This window comes from Schistocerca americana, chromosome X (genome assembly GCF_021461395.2).
Source record: "Schistocerca americana isolate TAMUIC-IGC-003095 chromosome X, iqSchAmer2.1, whole genome shotgun sequence".
In the NCBI taxonomy this organism is placed as follows: domain Eukaryota; kingdom Metazoa; phylum Arthropoda; class Insecta; order Orthoptera; family Acrididae; genus Schistocerca; species Schistocerca americana.
In genome coordinates, this window is record NC_060130.1 from 968,150,630 (window position 1) to 968,174,843 (window position 24,214).

The 24,214-nt window shown below is 39.6% G+C and overlaps 1 protein-coding gene across 2 annotated transcripts in view; it reads right to left on the reverse strand.

The window, feature by feature from the left end:
* The window catches only part of LOC124555714 (vinculin), a 298,529-nt gene that overhangs the window by 206,248 nt on the left and 68,067 nt on the right, over positions 1 to 24,214 (reverse strand). For both annotated transcript variants that reach the window (XM_047129722.1, XM_047129721.1), the window contains exons 5-7: positions 22,191 to 22,335; positions 10,982 to 11,181; positions 4,645 to 4,860 (exon numbers count right to left, since the gene is read on the reverse strand). In XM_047129722.1, the coding sequence (XP_046985678.1) occupies positions 4,645 to 4,860; positions 10,982 to 11,181; positions 22,191 to 22,335 (561 nt within the window). The remainder of the gene's footprint in view (positions 1 to 4,644; positions 4,861 to 10,981; positions 11,182 to 22,190; positions 22,336 to 24,214) is intronic.

Below are 24,214 nucleotides of genomic sequence, written 5' to 3' on the forward strand. Positions count from 1 at the left end.
AAGCAGTTTCCCTGATAAGCTTCTTACTATTATTTTACATGTATGTTGTGAATTTCATACATCTCTTGTGAAACAGATTCAGAACTCAACAGGAAAACTTTCATGGTAATTAAAAGTAAGATTATAAAGTATACTCTTATACTTTTTTTTTAAGCTCTGCAGCATGTGTTTAACATATTACTACACACAGTCACTGTATCTAAGGCTTTTTTACCTCCTAGCGCCTTTGGTTTTAGGTTAGTAGCTGGCAAAGTACTAAAAACTCACTTTCTTAGTTGTATCTTCCCAAAAACATTGTGACAACATTTTTTGCTGAAACATGACAAAATAAAATCATTCTACTGTCAGTAGACCCTGCCTCATCATCTCCAATACTCAAAAAATTTTCCACAGATGTTTCCCCAAATAACCGTAAAAAAAAAAAAAAACGGGAGTTTTAGCAATGGAAGATGAAATCACCAGTTTTTACAATATTTTACCAAATTATGCATCTTACCTGCTCCCACATAAAAAGTCATAAATCTGACAGCTGCTTTTAGTTGCTGAGTGTTATTTAATGCAGAAATTGGAGCCCAGCTTTCTCCTTTAATAATGAGGATTGCATATAACCTTAAAAATGATATTCACTTCCTACACAAAAAACTGAAGCCCTATATGTAATGTCAGGTGAAAATACCCTGCTTGCATCTTTTGTTGTCATATTTCCCATAATTTTTCACAACAAAGAGTGCTCATTAAAAGTGTTTTGGAGGATTCTTTAATGTGGTACATCAATTAATTAACCTGCATGTTTTCCTACTATGTAAGCATATATACTAAAACAACCAAATATGGCACTTTAGCTTGGAAAACAAGTAAATCAACATGGTGTCTGCTCGGTTTTTTTATACCAGCCAGTCACTGCACAGGACGCGTGACTTCACAAAAACATCTCTACTGTTACTGTTAATTTACATCATACACAGTCTGAGCATACCGGCCAAGGACAGCACAGTGATAATCTAGTAACAAAATTATTTTATTATATTTTTCTGCCAATGTATCATAGCGAGTTTAAACTTCATAGTAAGTGATCATAAAATGAGCCAAGTAAAAAGAAAGAAAAAGGAAATGGCAAATACTAGGAAACTAAATTACTGAATGTAACTTCTATAAAGAACTATACAAACTTGAATATGTTACACACTGACTAGAAAAAGTAAAATTAGCAGGTCAGGAGGGCCATTCATAACATACAAATATCTGTGCTCTGGTTGTTGGGATGAAGACTACCTGTGTAACTGTATGAAGTGTGTAATTACTGCCCGCATCTCGTGGTCGTGCGGTAGCGTTCTCGCTTCCCACGCCCGGGTTCCCGGGTTCGATTCCCGGCGGGGTCAGGGATTTTCTCTGCCTCGTGATGGCTGGGTGTTGTGTGCTGTCCTTAGGTTAGTTAGGTTTAAGTAGTTCTAAGTTCTAGGGGACTGATGACCATAGATGTTAAGTCCCATAGTGCTCAGAGCCATTTGAACCATTTTTTTGTGTAATTACTAAATTGCAAATATAAGATTAAAAATATCTGAAATATAAAACTGATTGTGAGAGTGACTTAAGAATTACAAAAAGCATGGATGTGTTCACAATGAGAGCATTTGTGTTCTGTTTGAAATGTAGCAAGGTGAAACAGCTCCACTAACTATAACCCCACTCCTTAATTTTTTCCTTCTTTTCTGCCCTCTATTTCATACATAACATATGTATCGTGAATATGTGAAATATTCAATTTCTTATTCAAGCTGTATTTTTTAAAACTTGATTATTCTTATATAATTTGCAGTCTGCAGACAAAAAATGTGCAGATCAGGGATGTCCTAAATATGGGCTACAAAGGGATTTAACCTGGCCCATGCTTGAACAGGAGTAGTGCACGATTCTTTCTGCTCATGTAATTCTAAGAGGTGCTGCTATGAACACTGTACACTCAAAGTACATCAACATCACCTTCACTTGTTCATAACTGCAGAGATGTCCGCACAATACTGTCAGGGAAATCCCACTGGAGCACTTTGGCTGCAGGTGACTGTGACTTACTGGCTGCGTTTGCAGTGTTAGTGTGCTATTATTTCAAGTTTTCTTTGTTTGTAATATGTGTGCAATATGTAGTGAGTGTTGTACCTTCAATAAAATGTAGACCATGAAAATTTCATTACTGAGAAAGGCAACATACCCAGGTGTCTGTAATGAAGTTATTGCTGTTCTTAAAGAATACAATATTCATTGCCACTATGGTGCACCGTTTGAGAAATTCAAGGACAAGGTAAGTTAACATAAATTCAAACACTGAAATGTGGACTTCATTTTTAACAATACTTTTTAGGAAACATATTCAGGAACATGAAGCCATTGCAAAAGTAAGTTTACGAGCTGCCCATGAAATTACGAAACACGGGAAGCTATTCACTGATGGTTATTATTTAAAGAGATGCATTTCAATTACTACTGAAGAACTGTTTCCTGACACAACAAACACTGTAAAGCAGGTACTCTTTTAGCAGATACAGATGTCCATTGTGTTGCAGATATTACTTGTGATTTATCAAATCAGTTACAAGAAAAGGCATCTAAGGTTGCTTGGTACTCAACAGCCCTGGACAAATCTACTGACATCTCTTGATATTACTCGAGTCCTGTTGTTTTTTAGGGGTGTTAACACAAACTTCAAAGTTAAAGAAGAACTAGCTTATCTGATTTCCTGCATGGTACAACAAGAGGTGAGTATATCTTTCAAGGGGTACAGTTAACTTCAGCTGAAAAGAACAACCTTACTCTTTCTCAGCTGAAATGTGCTACAACAGATGGGTGGAGAAACATGTTTGGCAAATATGCAGGATTCGTTGGAAGACTAAATTCAGAATGAGAAGCCGGAGGAATTACGAAAACTTCTGCAACACACTGTGTTCTTCATGTGGGAGAACTTAGTGCAAAGTTAGCCCATATGTCCTGTGTGATGGACGTTGTAATTTCTTTTGTCAGTTTCATTCGAAGTCATGGGCTCAAACACTGTCAATTCAAAAAGTCTTTCCTAGAAGAGGTAGAATCATTGTCAAGTGATCTCTCATACCACATTGCAGTAAGTTTTGTAGAAGTAAGTATGTAGAAGTAAGTATGGTAGAATTTCACAGGTCAAAGCAGACAGGTCGAATCCCAGTTTTTGGTCAACCTAAAATGTGTTATCTGGCCCCCACTGAGGTTCGAAGCTTGATATGAGGCCCTCATGGTCAAGTAATATGGAGACACCTCTTGCAGACAGTTCCTGTAGAAGCACTGTAGTTAGAAAAGTACTTAAAATTTACAATTTGTGAAAACCATGTGCACTGCCATTTGAGCCACAAACAATGGTTTGTTTTAGGATTGATGTATGTTATTTGAAGGCCCACAGCCCTGTCTTTCTAAAGAACATCTTATCTTCCTGAAAACTGTGTACTTCAAAAGTTATCTTTACTCAAAACTGTCGATTTCCAGAGTGTCTGAACCTTAATATGTGATCCTTTCACAATTTTAGTGTTATTGTCTCACAGTTCAAATTCTTCTGTTTCCAATAATGTATGATTTTTGTAGATTACGTGTTAGTAGACAAAAGTTTCCAGTAAATTATTTTTTTAGACTAAAGTAAACACCTAAACTTCTGCCCTATAACCTACATTTGTACACATTTAAGGACATTGAGCTAATTTTAATCAAAATAACTTCTCTCTCACTAACGTGTGTATGCAGTATAGACTTTTCCTATCTTTTACGTTTGTACCTAAAATGTAATAGTTTTAAATTTTAACATTGCATAATATCTGTTCTATGTGCACCTTTAAATGTGTGTTCAACACAAAGCCGTAGTTGGAGGTGAAACTTCAAAGCATATACATACTATGTCAAAGAACTCAATTATTATGTTACTAGTTAGTTTGTGTTTTTAGTCAGTCAGCACCCAGCATTAAGTATGTATAGTTCTGTGCCAATCAGCATATTTTCAAATGACCTTGTATTACGTAATTATTGATTACTGCCACTTGTATACAAGTTTGTTGTTCTGTTAAGTGAAACACGCGAGAACTTATCAGCTGATCATCATCTTGAGTGGTAATAAAGGCATGTAAATGTGAGCGTCATGACAATTGCTATATTCCTCACAACTGTGACACAGAAGTAGTAAAACTAAGACAAACTATAGTCCTATCCATGAACAATGGCAGTCTGCACAGCTCGAGACATGGACGGGGATTCCATTGTTGCTAGTTCCAAGCAGCAATTGCAGTAAATGCATACATGTTCTCTGCACTTGAAAAAAGTATGTGTACTAAAAATTATGTCCCTCGTTTGCTTGTGCAAAAACTGTTGCTTACGACCACCATCAGTTGTGACAACTCATAACTAATGGAATAAAAATTAACTGAATAATTCGCTATGATCATGTTTAATGTTCGCATGACTACGGAATTCACAGTAGAGCACTGAGAACACTACTGAACCCTGACTTGTTGTCAGAGAATGCCTGATGTAGATGCGCAGAACAGGTCTAACCTACTCCAACTATAACAAAATTTACATATAAACAATATAATAAAAGACAAAATAATAGCATACAAATATGCTGTCAGCATTGTGCAATACCTGAATACCACGTGCCAAGCATTCTGCCTGTGGAGTGGCTCCCTTTCCATCTTGGCGCAGTTCACAAAGAGCATCTGTCATTGTTGTCACTTCACCACACAACCGGTGAAGGGCCTCAGAATCACCAGGCAAGGCACGATCAGCTACCCTGTTGGCATGTTCCAGAACCTGCCTGACAGATTTCTCTCCTACTCCTCCTCGGAGGGCAAGTGGATCCTAAAACCAAAGCATAAAGTTACTTTTTGCTTTATTATTAACTGCCACGTGCAATAACACCTGTATACACATAAGTATATATCTGTGCCATGTAATGACAAGTATTATTTACAGCACTCCTTACATAATAAGCTTCTTAGTGTCATCCATTTTACCTTCATTAAGCTGCTGTTATCTTATTTCTATTGCCTAACTGCCAGACACAGCAGTCATGCGAGTGTGAGTTGCATTTGCGTGAATGTGTGAGTGTGTATGTTGGCTAATGCATGAGAAGGACTTTTGGCCGAAGGCTTCTTGTTTAGCAGTCTTTTTGTTGTGCCTGTCTGCGACTCAGCATGTAGTGAGTGACTATTTATCCTTTTCATAATATTGCCACTATTCGATCTTGGATTTTCCATTGTTTCTGTCAGAGGTGGAATTTTTCAGGACAATTAAGACAAGAAGGGTTGTGCAAAAATACAAGAAAGGAGGAGTTAAGGATGATGCCAACCACAAACTAGTTTCACTGCTATCAGGTTTCTCAAAAATCCTGTAAATGCTTATATATAATAGATTAGTTGTTTATCTGGACAAACTTATCATCCTTGTACTTTCACAGTGCAGTTTCACATAGGGCAAATCTACAGAATCAACAATTGCAAGTCTGACGCAACAAATTATACAGGCCTTACATGAAAATTAAGTTTTACCTGCAATGTTTCTGGATCTCACCAAAGCCTTCAAACACTACTCCCCATGAAATATTCATACAAAAATTGGAAAACTATGACATTTGGGGCCAAGTAGTAGAGTGGATACAATTATATATATCTACAGGAAACAGTATTATTAATAAGGAACTCACACTCGTCCAAAAAAAAAGCCTTCAAATATGAAGTGCTCCACAGGTCAGTAATGGGATATTGCTGTTTACTCTATAAATGATACTGGTTTTGGAGACAAAGAGAAGACAATATTGTATCCAGATGACACAATAATACTGAGCAGTGACCAAAATATCGAACAGCTTGAGAGATGAGCGTGTATTTCTGCAAACGTCACAGCTCAATGGCTCACAAAAATGAACTGATTATAGACCTGAGAAAAACCACGTTTTCAATGTTCAGAAACAAATAGGATCTGTGCATATCGATTTAGATGTGGGATAACACAAAGCTGGAAGAAGTGGAAGGCACTACACTATTAGGTTTGACTGTGGATAATGAACTGAAATGGTAATAGCAATTAATTCTGTCTGTTAGAAACTCAGCTCTATTATATTCATAATGAAGCAGCTATTGCAACATGCAGACAGCACAGACTCTCTGAACCTTACCTGTAGTATAGAATGACAGTGTTGGCAAACAACTATTCAAGAAACAAAATGAGGGTTCACATTACACAAAAAAGAAGCAAGCAGGTTCATTTTAAGAAACGCTTCTGAAACATGCAAAATTTCTTCAAAACTCTACAAATATTAACTTTTACATCTTTGTAGATACATGAAAACAATAATATTATCACAAAATATGGTTCAGAGTAGATTACAAATGTAAGCGTACTCACCCACAACACATGAAGAAAGAACAATATACAAATGCAAAGACTACCTCCCCTGACCGACAAGGCTTAAAAAAGGACCTCTGCATTTGGGTATCAAGTTGCTAATAAGTCTGCCTAAAAATCTGAATGATAGTATACAGGCCGCTAGTTTCCCAAAGAAGTTCAAAGATTATCTGGTGGAAAATATTAAAGTGTATCTACTATACTACATTTATACAGGGTGTTTCAAAAATGACCGGTATATTTGAAACGGTAATAAAAACTAAACGAGCAGCGATAAAAATACACCGTTTGTTGCAATATGCTTGGGACAACTGTACATTTTCAGGCAGACAAACTTTCGAAATTACAGAAGTTACAACTGTCAACAACAGATGGCGCTGCGGTCTGGGAAACTCTATAGTACGATATTTTCCACATATCCACCATGCGTAGCAATAATATGGCGTAGTCTCTGAATGAAATTACCCGAAACCTTTGACAACGTGTCTGGCGGAATGGCTTCACATGCAGATGAGATGTACTGCTTCAGCTGTTCAATTGTTTCTGGATTCTGGCGGTACACCTGGTCTTTCAAGTGTCCCCACAGAAAGAAGTCACAGGGGTTCATGTCTGGCGAATAGGGAGGCCAACCCACGCCGCCTCCTGTATGTTTCGGATAGCCCAAAGCAATCACACGATCATCGAAATATTCATTCAGGAAATTAAAGACGTCGGCCGTGCGATGTGGCCGGGCACCATCTTGCATAAACCACGAGGTGTTCGCAGTGTCGTCTAAGGCAGTTTGTACCGCCACAAATTCACGAAGAATGTCCAGATAGCGTGATGCAGTAATCGTTTCGGATCTGAAAAATGGGACAATGATTCCTTTGGAAGAAATGGCGGCCCAGACCAGTACTTTTTGAGGATGCAGGGACGAAATGGCGGCCCAGACCAGTACTTTTTGAGGATGCAGGGACGATGGGACTGCAACATGGGGCTTTTCGGTTCCCCATATGCGCCAGTTCTGTTTATTGACGAAGCCGTCCAGGTAAAAATAAGCTTCGTCAGTAAACCAAATGCTGCCCACATGCATATCGCCGTCATCAATCCTGTGCACTATATCGTTAGCGAATGTCTCTCGTGCAGCAATGGTAGCGGCGCTGAGGGGTTGCCGCGTTTGAATTTTGTATGGATAGAGGTGTAAACTCTGGCGCATGAGACGATACGTGGACGTTGGCGTCATTTGGACCGCAGCTGCAACACGGCGAACGGAAACCCGAGGCCGCTGTTGGATCACCTGCTGCACTAGCTGCGCGTTGCCCTCTGTGGTTGCCGTACACGGTCGCCCTACCTTTCCAGCACGTTCATCTGTCACGTTCCCAGTCCGTTGAAATTTTTCAAACAGATCCTTTATTGTATCGCTTTTCGATCCTTTGGTTACATTAAACCTTCGTTGAAAACTTCGTCTTGTTGCAACAACACTGTGTTCTAGGCGGTGGAATTCCAACACCAGAAAAAATCCTCTGTTCTAAGGAATAAACCATGTTGTTCACAGCAGACTTGCACGTTGTGAACAGCACACGCTTACAGCAGAAAGACGACGTACAGAATGGCGCACCCACAGACTGCGTTGTCTTCTATATCTTTCACATCACTTGCAGCGCCATCTGTTGTTGAAAATTGTAACTACTGTAATTTCGAAAGTTTGTCTGCCTGAAAATGTACTGTTGTCCCAAGCATATTGCAACAAACGGTGTATTTCTATCGCTGCTCGTTTAGTTTTATTGGCGTTTCAAATATACCGGTCATTTTTGAAACACCCTGTATATGCTGGCCTTTATAATCAGTCAGTTTGGGAAGTGTAATCAAAATGGTCACTCCTCAAGAAATAAGTAATGGTGAATGTTTTCTGCTTTTTAAGTGTCCTATATTACACATACATTTACTGTACAAAATGTAATCCTACAGGATCAAATAAAATTCAATTCAACATATATTTAAGGTCATTTAAACTTCAATATTATTTACTAAGTTACTACTTCAAGGTGGTAGCACTATGTTCATCACTATCATTGCAACTGCAATGAATGTATACTTCAGAAATTTTCATGTTATGTCTTTACCTTTGTTAAAAATTGTACTGTACTGATGCTTACGAATAGTGACCAGAAAATGTAGCATCCATTTTGGTAAAATTCACATCTATTTTTGTCAAAATTTGCATCTATTTTTTGTTTGTAAATGATTACGCACACAAATTTAAAAGGTTGTCTTGCTACATGAATAACGCAAAACAAACCCTTAGTATCCCCAAATCGACTGTTAAAAAAAAGTGCTGATTGGGAGCTTTTTAACTGTAATATTTGCTTTCGAAACTTCAACTGCCTCCCTCTGCCCGAAATGGCCTTTCTTTTTTCATAAGGCTGTATTTAAGCTTCCAAAAATGATTGTTCTGTTGAAAAGCAGCAGCATTTTCTCGCCAGTGAACTGGATGCATTTCTGATTTAAGATGTTTCTCGACATTCTTTGTCTTTTTCCAGCCAATTCAACCTTAATAACATTAATTTCTACCTTTCATGGACATTCATAGTCATGTGACCCAAGCTTAACAATGCTACACATGAAACTGACAAGGCACTTAGTGTAGAAGTAGAACCGAAAGCAACTCTATTCAAATGTTAGAGGAAGAAAAATATGACATATATTGTTTTCCAGTAACCAGTTGCTACAGCACACCATGCAGACAATGTCTAGTGGCTGCTGGCCGCAAGCAAACTAGAATTTTGAGAGCCCAATGGGAGAAGAGCAGTGCACGGATACAAGCCCTGCTTCCCTCTCACATGGTAGCAGCCTACAGGGCATTGAGTGCATTGATACACTGTTGTATTCATGCAGTTTTTAATTTGAAAACAGGTTCTGACGAACATTATCTTTCAAAATTGGGCTTTGTCAGATGACGTAAAATACCACTAACTGAAAATTTGTTACATTTTCATATCAATACGCTGAAAATAATCTTATTTCAAACTACCTCTGATAAAATAGTACCTCTGGGTACAATTTGCTACAAAATAGCGTCTAATAGGTAAATTCACATTTTGGGGCACACTTTACATATATTTCACATTTATCACTAATTTCTTCAGTTCATACTTAAGTGTAACATTTCTCTTTAAATATTAATGTGATTCACTCTCCCATCTTTCAGATAACTATTGGTATACAAAAAAAAAAGTTGTACTTTGAAATTCTATATTGATAGTGCCTTGGGTTTCTTTGACTGTAGGTTTGTCTTCCCCCTATTATCAGTTATATGTGGCTTTTAATTACGTGTTACTGCTAGAGTTCTTGCACCCATCACTCCACGCATTTTATATTTTAGACTGTGCACACTGATGATTGTGCTATCCACAGCTAGGCATGACATGTGATTTCTTTTTGACAAGTATGTTGTATGTAATCACTGGTTGAGAAAACTGTACATGCACAGCAGTTGTACAGACTTTTATGTTTTATGGTGTGTTGTTCTGTTTGTAGATGTACTTGAGAATGAGCAATGCTTAATAAACTAGTATTTCAAAATACAGCCTGATGGAACAATGTCTTTTTCAAACTGTGAACATACTTAGAATTCAATTACATGATTGTAATCATTAAAGTAACTATTTCGAAATAGTTACAATTATACAAATAACAACAGTAACAGCAACAGAGATGTTAACAACTACAATTAGAAACAACATCAATGATTGTAACAACTTTAGTACCTCTGAGGTTGCATTACTAGCATTTGGGGAGGGGAAATTATCACAAAAGAGATATGGGTGATATTGGAGGGGAGAGAGGGTATAATAACTGTTAATATCCAAGAAGGGAGATTTATTTCAACTGAAGGCTCTGTAGGTAAAGAGCATAAGAATGCAGGTAACCAAAGTGAGTGAGATGCAAACACAGGGCAGAATTTGCATTTTCAATATCTATTTTTATTCCTGGTGACTTTCAGAGTCCTCCTCACTCAGTACCAATTTCCAACACACTTTATCCACTACTGCATCAACAAAATATCATTCTTGTTACATCCATTATTATCCACCATTTATCACAGACTTTGACAACAAATATTTATTCTTATTTATTCATGTTTACATCACAGTTGTGTGCTACTTCTTAGTGGTGACTAGTTTTGAACATCAATGTTCATTCTCAAAGTGTTGCCTACAGAAGTGCATTTATCATGCAGATCTGTTTTATGATGATGTCTTGTATGTTTATCAGTGAAATTACTCTCTAATAAACCCTTGAAATGCAGGTATGTCTTATTCAATATTTGAAGTACTGTGAGCTGTGCATATTGTATACTGATAATTGTTGCAGTATTTTGCATTCTTTGTCTTTAATAATTCTGTAACTTCTGTAGGCAATGGCCTGAGAATGAATATTAATGTTAAAAACTTGTCACCACCAAGAAATTGTACAGAACTGTGACATAAAGCAGAACAAATAACCACCAAATTTGAGTTGCTTGTCCTTTTACCTGCAAAATGTTGGAATTACATAAACATTTATTTATAAAAAGTATGGCTTCTAAAGTAATTACCTCAAGCCAGTCATGAGCGGCACGTATTTTTCCTTCAATAGCATTCTGAGCTTTCTTCATTACAGTAAGGTTATCAGCATCCCATTCTTCTTCATCATATGTTGTCAACTGTAGTACCCTAATAATCTCATTTATTTCATCTGTCATTCGTTGTGCCAAATAATTACGGTTCTCAGCAGCTTCTTCAGCACCTTTGCCACCTGGAATACATTGATAAATGACAGCAACTGCCAATGAATTTAGGTATTATTCTGGAAAAGCATTATATTCCTCAGCAAAATGTAGACAGCTACCAAAAATGTGTATAATTTATGAAGTAGAGTGTTTTGTAGATAAAAGGTTGTTTACACGGTCCAACTGCTGAGCTAATCTCATTATCATGTTTAAAACATAATTATATACTTTAATCATTAATTATACACTATCATTAACATGTGTATGGATTTAAGAAGGTTTTACTTAATTACAAAGAAATTTTGAATATGTAATGAAAGATCACTAGCAGCCAAATAAAAGTAGTGTGGAACTGTAGAAAAGAATGATTACCAAAAATTGTTCTTTTATTCATATCTGCTCAATGCTGCCTCTATTTAGTGAATATTGATCTATTCTGATTTTTGTGTATATACAGGTATACACTGCTGGCCACTAGAACTGCAAAGTCTTGAATGTAGCATGCAACAAACATCAGACTGGCATGGAATGTACTACATGCTTGGATATGTAAATGATTACCATTTCAGCACAACTGCATAAAGAAGGTACAATTAGTACCATCTACATTATGTACATAAGGAAAAATTATGCAGTAGGATTCTCACTCAGAAATCGTGTGTGTGTGTGTGTGTGTGTGTGTGTGTGTGTGTGTGTGTGTGTGCGCACAATGACATCATCTCCAACTATTTAATAAGTTATCTTTGCTCCTTAAACTTTTTTCCATTACCATATTTACATAACGTTTAAAATGGAATATTTTGTAAAAATTATAATGAATTGTGTTATTGCAGTCATTATAACTGGCCACTCTCAACAATATGTTGGAATTCCAATATTTTCATTAATTGGGTGTTAATTGGTATTAGTGCCTCCCAAGTCAAAATTATTATAAGATTAATATTATTTATCTTACAAGTATCTGATTGTGACAAGAAAAATAATGAGTTATAGGGACCAAATTAATGCAATATCAATCAATGAAAGGAAATTACACAGAAAGCTGTAAGACTGTGAAACACTTAAATACTCAGAAATGCTTATTGTCAGTTCTAATTATAAGTAATTTTTATGAGGTGGTTCCATTCTGGACTCCACGCAGACACTCGTGTTATGAATTTTGTGAAAAGAACAAAATTTTGTGAAATGTTAGCATGGTTTGAATACTGTAGAAACAAAATTTGAGGATGATTTAAAAGAGAAAACCTGAAGCATTTCATTGATGACAACTTATTATTGTGTAAAAAAAAAAAAATTCAATAACCCTCTTGTGGAAAGGAATCAGTCCAGATAACTGATGCATAAAGAAAATCAAATTGAGAAGGATGAATAAAACATTTTCTGATACACAGAAAGCCTTTTCACTTCTCTTGATTCAAAGGTACATTACTCATTCTACGTGCCTCTCATATTCAAGGTATATTTCATTTGCATATGTTCAACTATAAGTTTCTATGCCAATGCACACTAGTTTATCAATCAGCAATGAACAAATACAAGTCAGATTAGATTTCATAATGTGTTATGGTGAGGAACAGTGAGATAGTTGACAGGAAAGTCGAGAGTTCAAAACTCACGTGCACCGAAACATTTTAAGTTCTATCTTTGGTTCGAGTACATTCTAGAAGTATCCACAAATGGCAAGAATCATTGTACTGGAATGTTCTGTCACTGTATATATACCGTATGTGTTCTGGCCAGAGGCAGTTTGCTCCGCGCTCTTGTATGTGCAAGTGCTGAATAAACCTTTGTTAAGCGAAGTAAGTGTTTATCATTCCTCTGCTTACACCTTCCTCTACCTGACATTCTCCTAGTGGAAGCGCCGCGTATTGGAACCTGTGATACTGCACATTATTGATGACACAGTGGCTCCCATCAGGCCACGACAGAGCCGCCGTTTACGTGGCGAGAAACCCGAGTTCGAGCCATATTCAACAGATTGCAATCTATCAGAGACAGAAGACGAAGAGGACATCACGATGACAGCAACTGTGTGCCACCACATGAGACATCCTTCCGGGTTCTCGTGACGATGGCCAAGATCCAAACAAGTGGCTGAAGGTATATGAGTGTACAGCCAAATTTAACAAATGGGATGACACCGTGTATTTGGCTAACATATTTTTCTACTTGGAGGGCAATGCCAAGCAATGGTATGAGAGCAACAAGGAGAAGTTCGTGAACTGGGAAGTATTCCAGGTGGAACTGCGCAAGTATTTCAGCGACACACAATGACAGAAGTGCAAGGCTGAAGATAAATTAAAGTGTAGGGCACAGCGTCCAAAGGAAACGACAGCATCCTACATTCAAAACGTCTTGGAGCTGTGTAAAATAGTGGATCCTGGAATGAAGGAGGAAGATAAGGTTGCACATCTCATGAAGGGTGTTGCTGAGGACACGTATCAAGCCCTACTCCTGAAGGGGGTTTCGACAGCAAACAACTTCATAAAATTGTGCCAGTATATTGAGACAATGAATCAAAAAAGAATTACATGCAAGAAGTTTGAATGTCTTCCAAATGCCGCATCTGCCGTGGCGCGCACAGCCACACAAACGCAATGGTCGGCTACTGCGGCAGAGTTAAGCAGCGCCTGAAACTTAGTACCAGCGCATTCTGCCAGCCAGCACTAGAGGCGTTCCCGCCAAACATTCAATCAGCCACAAACTACGCATGCGCACGAGCCTTTTTCCGGCGCGGATGGTCACACCATGATATCACCATCTGCCAATCAGGGATCACCAACAGCCGCCAATCATCACTCCGGAATCAGCAGAGGAAGACTGGAGCCGCCGTGTTAAATAGCCGGAAGAAAGGAAAGCAGGCGTCTTTCGACCCGCCGTGGACTGTCGCCTCTAATAGCCTTCAACGCAGCCGGAACGTCCAGGCGCCACATCTTCGCTACGCCGGCCAACGACCCCGGACTCTGCGCCTGTCTACTTCCTCGGCATCCGTCGGAAAGCGTTGAGAGAAAACCCGACAAAGGAACGTAAACTCAGTTCAGTTGCTAATATTTCAATTCAATAAGGTGGCATAATTCTTTGGCTTGTTATAAAATTTTGGCAGAAGAAGAAGCTTTTTGTTTTCAAAGGAAGTTTATCTTTTTGTAAAACTAAGCAGTGGCCTTGCTCCACCTAATAAAAATTTTTTGTTCACAGATATGTATTAATCTGTGGATATAACAGTATCGATGTCTGTGATAGAGGAAGAAACTGATTTCACAACTGTTCTTCATCAGATAGTGAGAGAGGACGTTCAGAAGGGACTTGGATTGCGCAGTGAGCAAAAAACCAAGACACTTCAAGAAGTCATAAAGGAGGAAGTGGAACAGACATTGAACCCAATCTCTCGTCCATCATTTCCCTTTAAAACAGTAAAAAAGTCGAGACCCAGGCGAAGTTACATTCCTACAATGCCGCATGAGGAACCTGTTTGGGCACCAAGGAAGACTGATGTCTGGAGGTCCCAGGATAACCAACCAGTATGTTTCCACTGCGGACAACCGGGATATGTGGTGCGCTATTGTCGAGAAAGGTAGCAGATATTTGATGACGCCTGCGCCAGAAGACAACAGACCGATCTTAGCTGGATACTACATCGATATCCTCATGTATGGCCTACCAGCCCAAGCTCTTGTGGACTCTGGAGCATCATATTCAGTCATTTCGGAGAAGTACCGTCCCCAGTTGCAGAAAACCATATTCGTCGACAACAAAACATCTCTGCTGAAGGTGGCTAATGGGAAATATGTAATCATTCTTGCAGCCAGCACCAGAAAGGTAACTGTCATGTGTCATGCCATGCATCAACCCATGTATCTGGTGGTGGAATGTAAGAGAAGCATACCACTGAAGAATAACTTTGTGATCCCAGCCTCTGCCGTCTCATTTACGAACGGATTTGGTGAATTGTGGATAGTTAACTGTCACCGAGAACCGCAGATCCTTCCAAGACGCATGTGCATAGCAAACGCTGAGCCGTTAATTCCAGAACAGCTGAGCGTCATAGACAACTCCCATGCCGAGTCTGTGGGTGAAATTAGTGACAAGATCTTCTAGATCAAGTATCACCAGATCTCACAAAGGAACAAGAGAAGAAGCTACTTGCCATTGTTCAAGAGTTCTCTGAATGCTTCAATCCACAGGTGAAGAGCAAATTAGTCAAATCGACAGTGAAGCACAGGATTAGCACTGGAGACCATCAATCAATAAGCCAGAGAGCATACTGTGTGTCAGCAACGGAAAGTCAACTAATTCACGACAAGATAGAGAAAATGATGAAGAATGACATCATTCAGCCTTTGCAGAGCCCATGGTCATCACCAGTGGTTCCGTCAGGAAGAAGGGTGGCAGTTGGCGCTTTTGTGTTGATTACAGGAAGCCTAATAAAATAACTAAAAATGACATTTACCCTCTTCCACGAACTGATGATACATTAGATTGTCTGAAGGGGGCTACGTTTTTCTCAACCATGGACAGGTATTCGGGACACTGGCAAACCGAAGTAGATGAAGCTGATCATGAGAAAACTGCATTCGTCACCCCTGAGCGCCTGTATGAGTTTAAGGTAATACCGTTTGGTTTGTGTAATGCACCAGCAACTTTTGAACGAATGATGCATAATCTTCTAAAGCACCTGAAGTGGATGATGTGTCTTTGTTATTTAGATGATATCATAGTGCTCTCAGAGACATTTGATGAACACATAAAAAGACTGAGATCTGTTCTTAATTGTCTTCAACAAGCCGGACTGAAACTTAATCCAAGAAAGTGTCTCATTGGAGCAAAAGAAATCAAAATACTTGGGCACCTTGTGTCGAACAAAGATGTACGGCCAGACCCAGAAAAGGTGAGAGCTATAACGGAATTTCCTATTCCTAAAAGTATTTGGGATGTGAGAAGCTTCCTTGGATTGTGTTCTTATTACCGTCGTTTTATCGAAGATTTTTGTATCAAAGCCAGGCCACTCCAAGAGTTGTTAAAAGCGATGCTAAATCTATCTGGGATGGTGCTCAACAAGATTCTTTCGATGTGCTGAGAAAAGCTCTGATGACTGACCCTGTACTTGGTCTGTATGATGAGAGAGCACCTACAGAACTACACACAGATGCCAGTGGGTATGGGACTGGAGGTGTTCTGGTGCAAATTTCGGATGGAAAAGAGAAGGTTATAGCCTATGCTTCTCACACACCTACAAAAGCCAAGAGAAACTACTCAACTACAGAGAGGGAATATCTTGCTGTGATCTGAGCCATGTGCAAAGTTCGACAGTATCTCTATGGAAGGCCATTCACAGTTGTTACAGACCATCATTCACTTTGTTGGTTGACAGGTCTTAAGGATCCAACAGGACGACTCACCAGGTAGGCACTATGTCTTCAAGAGTATGACTTTACCATAGTGTACAAAAGTGGAAGAAAACACCTAGATGCCAACTGTCTCTCAACAAACCCTGTGCAAGCCCATCAGGACTTTGATGAAGATAGTGACTGTCTCGCTGCACTCCAGGATCTCTCTGCTGAGCAGGAGGAGGACGCCAAGATATCTCAAATTATGCTTGCCTTAAATCAAGCAGAGGATGTGAAAGGGCAATTTAAGGTAGTTAATGGATTACTTTGCAAGAAAAACTTTGATCCATTTGGAAAGAGGTGGCTACCAGTGATTCCTAAACACACGTGCTTAGATATTCTACAGAAATTCCTGAGGCCAGACATTTAGGATTTATTAAGACATACAACAGGATCCGCAACAGATTTTTCTGGCCAGGTTTATTTAGGAGTGTCCGTCACTATGTGTCGCACTATCGAGAGTGCCAGAGGAGAAAGGCAGTTCCTCAGAAACCACCTTGCCAACTCATACCAATTCCACCAACTGAAACGCCTTTCCAGTGTGTTGGGATTGACCTCCTCGGATGATTTTCAATGTCTGCTAGTGGCAATAGATGGATTATTGTTTGCACTGCTTATCTGATGCGCTATGCCATTACAAAAGCTGTGAAAACAGCCAAAGCATTCGACGTAGCCAAATTCATAGTAGAAGACATTGTATTAAAACATGGTGCCCCAAGGTCGTTAATTACAGATCGAGGGCAAGTTTTCCAATTGAATCTTGTAACAGAGATAAACCGTTGGTGCAACATTACTCATCACATGACGACTGTCTACCATCCGCAAACTAACGGGCTTACTGAATGCCTTAATAAGACCTTGGCCGACATGCTGTCAATGTTGAGCAGAGCAACTGGGATGAGGTGCTACCTTTTGTGATGTTTGCCTACAACACCGCCAAACAAGACACCACAAGATTTACGCCATTTTTCCTGGTGCATGGGCGTGAGGCGATGATGACAATGGACACTGTGTTTCCGTTACATCCTGATGACGTGGGCGACAACTACATCGGCCAGGTGTTAACCAAAGCTGAGGAAGCTCGGCAGTTAGCTCGACTCCACATGCTGCAGGCTCAAGAAAACCATCGCCGAAGGTATACCAGCCTGGTGACCTCATCTGGATCTTCACTCCTGTTCGGAACATTCGTCTCTCTGAGAAGCTTCTCAGGCGCTACTTTGGACCTTATAAGGTTGTAAGCCCCCCCCATGAACCATGGACCTTGCCGTTGGTGGGGAGGCTTGCGTGCCTCAGCGATACAGATAGCCGTACTGTAGGTGCAACCACAACGGATGGGTATCTGTTGAGAGGCCAGACAAACGTGTGGTTCCTGAAGAGGGGCAGCAGGCTTTTCAGTAGTTGCAAGGGCAACAGTCTGGATGATTGGCTGATCTGGCCTTGTAACAATAACCAAAACGGCCTTGCTGTGCTGGTACTGCGAACGGCTGAAAGCAAGGGGAAACTACAGCCGTAATTTTTCCCGAGGGCATGCAGCTTTACTGTATGATTAAATTATGATGGCGTCCTCTTGGGTAAAATATTCCGGAGGTAAAATAGTCCCCCATTCGGATCTCCGGGCGGGGACTACTCAGGAGGATGTCGTTATCAGGAGAAAGAAAACTGGCGTTCTACGGATCGGAGCGTGGAATGTCAGATCGCTTAATCGGGCAGGTAGGTTAGAAAATTTAAAAAGGGAAATGGATAGGTTAAAGTTAGATATAGTGGGAATTACTGAAGTTCGGTGGCAGGAGGAACAAGACATTTGGTCAGGAGAATACAGGGTTATAAATACAAAATCAAATAGGGGTAATGCAGGAGTAGGTTTCATAATGAATAAAAAAAATAGGAGTACGGGTAAGCTACTACAAACAGCATAGTGAATGCATTATTGTGGCCAAGATAGATACGAACCCCACACCTACTACAGTAGTACAAGTTTATATGCCAACTAGCTCTGCAGATGACGAAGAAATTGAAGAAATGTATGATGAAATAAAAGAAATTATTCAGATAGTGAAGGGAGACGAAAATTTAATAGTCATGGGTGACTGGAATTCGAGTGTAGGAAAAGGGAGAGAAGGAAACATAGTCGGTGAATATGGATTGGGGCTAAGAAATGAAAGAGGAAGCCGCCTGGTAGAGTTTTGCACAGAGCACAACATAATCATAGCTAACACTTGGTTTAAGAATCATGAAAGAAGGTTGTATACATGGAAGAACCCTGGAGATACTAAAAGGTATCAGATAGATTATATAATGGTAAGACAGAGATTTAGGAACCAGGTTTTAAATAGTAAGACATTTCCAGGGGCAGATGTGGACTCTGACCACAATCTATTGGTTATGACCTGTAGATTAAAACTGAAGAAACTGCAAAAAGGTGGGAATTTAAGGAGATGGGACCTGGATAAACTGAAAGAACCAGAGGTTGTACAGAGTTTCAGGGAGAGCATAAGGGAGCAATTGACAGGAATGGGGGAAAGAAATACGGTAGAAGAAGAATGGGTAGCTTTGAGGGATGAAGTAGTGAAGGCAGCAGAGGATCAAGTAGGTAAAAAGACAAGGGCTAGTAGAAATCCTTGGGTAACAGAAGAAATATTGAATTTAATTGATGAAAGGAGAAAATATAAAAATGCTGTAAATGAAGCAGGCAAAAAGGAATACAAACGTCTCAAAAATGAGATCGACAGGAAGTGCAAAATGGCTAAGCAGGGATGGCTAGAGGACAAATGTAAGGATGTAGAGGCTTATCTCACTAGGGGTAAGATAGATACTACCTACAGGAACATTAAAGAGACCTTTGGAGAAAAGAGAGCCACTTGTATGAATATAAAGAGCTCAGATGGAAACCCAGTTCTAAACAAAGAAGGGAAAGCAGAAAGGTGGAAGGAGTATATAGAGGGTCTATACAAGGGCGATGTGCTTGAGGACAATATTATGGAAATGGAAGAGGATGTAGATGAAGATGAAATGGGAGATACGATACTGCGTGAAGAGTTTGACAGAGCACTGAAAGACCTGAGTCGAAACAAGGCCCCCGGAGTAGACAACATCGCATTGGAACTACTGACGGCCTTGGGAGAGCCAGTCCTGACAAAACTCTACCATCTGGTGAGCAAGATGTATGAAACAGGCGAAATACCCTCAGACTTCAAGAAGAATATAATAATTCCAATCCCAAAGAAAGCAGGTGATGACAGATGTGAAAATTACCGAACTATCAATTTAATAAGTCACAGCTGCAAAATACTAACACGAATTCTTTACAGACGAATGGAAAAACTAGTAGAAGCCAACCTCGGGGAAGATCAGTTTGGATTCCGTAGAAACACTGGAACACGTGAGGCAATACTGACCTTACGACTTATCTTAGAAGAAAGATTAAGGAAAGGCAAACCTACGTTTCTAGCATTTGTAGACTTAGAGAAAGCTTTTGACAATGTTGACTGGAATACTCTCTTTCAAATTCTAAAGGTGGCAGGGGTAAAATACAGGGAGCGAAAGGCTATTTACAATTTGTACAGAAACCAGATGGCAGTTATAAGAGTCGAAGGACATGAAAGGGATGCAGTGGTTGGGAAGGGAGTGAGACAGGGTTGTAGCCTCTCCCCGATGTTGTTCAATCTGTATATTGAGCAAGCAGTAAAGGAAACAAAAGAAAAATTCAGAGTAGGTATTAAAATCCATGGAGAAGAAATAAAAACTTTGAGGTTCGCCGATGACATTGTAATTCTGTCAGAGACAGCAAAGGACTTGGAAGAGCAGTTGAATGGAATGGACAGTGTCTTGAAAGGAGGATATAAGATGAACATCAACAAAAGCAAAACGAGGATAATGGAATGTAGTCGAATTAAGTCGGGTGATGCTGAGGGAATTAGATTAGGAAATGAGACACTTAAAGTAGTAAAGGAGTTTTGCTATTTGGGGAGCAAAATAACTGATGATGGTCGAAGCAGAGAGGATATAAAATGTAGACTGGCAATGGCAAGGAAAGCTTTTCTGAAGAAGAGAAATTTGTTAACATCGAGTATAGATTTAAGTGTCAGGTAGTCATTTCTGAAAGTATTTGTATGGAGTGTAGCCATGTATGGAAGTGAAACATGGACGATAAATAGTTTGGACAAGAAGAGAATAGAAGCATTCGAAATGTGGTGCTACAGAAGAATGCTGAAGATTAGATGGGTAGATCACATAACTAATGAGGAAGTATTGAACAGGATTGGGGAGAAGAGAAGTTTGTGGCACAACTTGACCAGAAGATGGGATCGGTTGGTAGGACATGTTCTGAGGCATCAAGGGATCACCAATTTAGTATTGGAGGGCAGTGTGGAGGGTAAAAATCGTAGAGGGAGACCAAGATATGAATACACTAAGCAGATTCAGAAGGATGTAGATTGCAGTAGGTACTGGGAGATGAAGAAGCTTGCACAGGATAGAGTAGCATGGAGAGCTGCATCAAACCAGTCTCAGGACTGAAGACCACAACAACAACAACAAGGTTGTAAGACGCTTGTTTGATGTTACTTATGAAGTTGAAGATTTCGACCCCGACACAAGACGATGGAAGATCAGAGATACGGTCCACATCCTTAGAATGAAGCCCTATAATGGTCCTGCAACCCAGGGTAAATTCATAGCTCCAGCGACGGGCAACAAGCAGAAAGGTAACGAAAAACGTAGCAACAAGGGAAGTTCTAAGAAGATCACCGCCAGGGCAAACATCAGTCGTTGGGAGTCGGGGTATGCAGGACCGATGACTCGTTCCCAGACTAGGAGGACGTAACACCAAGACGCTGTTCTCTTAAGGAGGGAGCAATTTCACACAAGAAGGCGAGTAGCGCAGTCACCGTAGGGTAGTGGTTATGATACTAGATTGTTACATGGAGGGTCGTGAGTTCAAAACTCACCTGAACTGAAACATTTTAATTTCTAGCTTCGGTTCGAGTACATTCTAGAAGTATCCACAAATGGCAAGAATCATTGTACTGGAATGTTCTGCAGCTGTATATATATCGTATGTGTTCTGGCCAGAGTTAGTTCGCTCTGCGCTCTTGTATGTGCAAGTGCTGAATAAACCTTTGTTAAGTGAAGTGAGTGTCCGTCATTCCTCTGCTTACACCTTCCTCTATGTGATAACATTTTGGTGAGCAGAACGAATCATTAAATACCGTATTAACATTTGACTATCAGTAAACAGACTTTGTCTCGATTTCTTACCAGAGGGTTATTGGTTCAATACGAATACTGACTGTTTGTTAGTGTGTTTCGTATGAATGAACTGGCAAGTGACAGGATGAATTAACAGTAACTTTTATATCACAAACTGTATATCATAAATGTGTACTTGTGTTTTTAGTACTGACTTAGTCACAGGTTTTTGTGACTTTTCTATTTGAAAGTACAGCACAGTTTCAAACTGCTGAACTCACTTAGTGAACCTAGACTTGACATATAGACTGAACTTTCAGGAGATTAATGGCCAGATAACAGAATGCAATCTAGAGACACATACAATACAGTCAACTGAATAACCAGGTAGGCTACCAGCACCTGCAAAATGTACAGCAAGAAATTCATAGAATTTGTTTCTGAAACAAGAGAAGACTACTTACCCTGTGCAATGATATGAATGAATATCTTCATACTACATATAAGAATTGGTGCAAGCGTCTTAACTTGATCCAAGCATCTTATGAGGATTTCACGATGCACCTGATGAGTTAACTCTTTCTCTCGACCACCAACCTCACGAGAAACCTGAGCAGAAACCACATTAATATGTTATTTATCTGTATTTTAACACTCCAAATAACACACATACCAGATGTCACAAAGAAAAACAAACAACTGGAAAGATTAACATGGGGCATTCCACAGACTTAACAATCCTCCATCAAAGCATGCAATCAATAAAAAATACAACAGAACTATTAGAAGTTGGGCTCCAATCTTTGAACTGCACAGTAGTTTGTGTTACTTATCACTGGTGTAGAGAGACAGAAATCCAACATGTAGTGTTATCATTGTATTAAAGGGCAAACTCTTACTGCATAACTGCTTTAAGCGGTGGAGGATCATGCATTTATATCAGAAAAAGTTCGGGTATGAAGAATGTCCGGTGAATGTCATCTGCCAACGTGTGTAGTACCAACAGTAAAATTCGGAGGTGGTGGTGTTATGGTGTGGTTGTGTTTTTCCAGGAGGGTGCTTGCACCCCTTGTTGTGTTGTGTGGCACTATCACAGCAGAGGCCTACATTATTGATGTTTTAAGCAACTTCTTGCTTCCCACTGTTGAAGAGCAATTCGGGGATGGGGAATGCATCTTTCAACATGATCGAGCATCTGTTCATAATGCACGGCCTGTGGGGTAGCGGTTACACAACAACAACATTCTTGTAATGGACTGGCCTACACAGAGTCTTCACCTGAATCCTACAGAACACCTCTGGGATGTTTTGGAATGCCGACTTCGTGCCAGGCCTCACTGACTGGCATTGATACCTCTCCTCAGTGCAGCACTCTGTGAAAAATGGGCTGCAATTCATGAAACCTTCCAGCACCTGATTGAATGAATGCCTGTGAGAGTGGAAGCTGTCATCAAGGCTACGGGTGGGCCAACACCATACTGAATTCCAGCGTTACTAATGGAGGGCACCACAAACTTTTAAGTCATTTTCAGCCAGGTGTCCGGATACTTCTGATCATATAGTGTACATGTAGTGGACAGGATTCTGAGGGCTAGTTCTGTTGTAAGGCATTGGTATGGTGACTATTGTTGTTGTTGCTTTTGCTTTCAGTCCAAAGATTGGTTTGCTGCAGCTATTCATGTTAGTCTATCCTGTGCAAGCCTCTTCACCTCTGCATAACTACCACAACATACATTCATTTGAACCTTCTTAATGTATTCAAGCCTCAGTCTCCCCCAAGAATTTTGACCCCCTTACACTTCCTTCCATTACCAAACTGACGATTCCTTTATAACGTCAAAATATGTCCTATCAACTGATCCCTTCTTTTAGTCATTCTGTGCCATAAATTTATTTTCTCCCCAAAATTCAGTGCCTCTCCTAATTATTTATGCAATTTACACATTTAATCTTCAGCATTCTTTTATAACACCACATTTGTGAAGCTTCTATTCTCTTCTTATCTGAACTATTTATTTTCTGTGTTTCATTTTCATACAAGGCTACATTGCAGACAAATACCTTTAAAGACTTCATAACACTTAAACCAATTTTAGATGTTAATTCCTCTTTTCCAGAAATGCAGTGTTAAGGTACAATATTAAATATCTGGAAGAGTCAGGCACAAGCACAGCTTCTGAGGTCACAACTGTTGTTGAATGTATATGCAAGGCTTAGTCAGCAGTGATTATAGTGGTTCCATTGGAGACCCCAGAATTTGTACAAAGTGTTCACCAGCTAGCCAGTTAATTCCTGCTGGTTGATTACTCTGAGAATCTACAAGGCAATTTTTCCTAATATTTCTGTGTCTCCTTGGTCAGTGGCTTCACTCCAAGGCCCAGATATCTCCTGATACATCCATGTCTATCTGGTCAATAGCTCCTCTTCAAGCCCTGGAAAAGTCCTTTCATACTGCTGCATTTATACTGACTGTAGCTCCTCTTGGAAC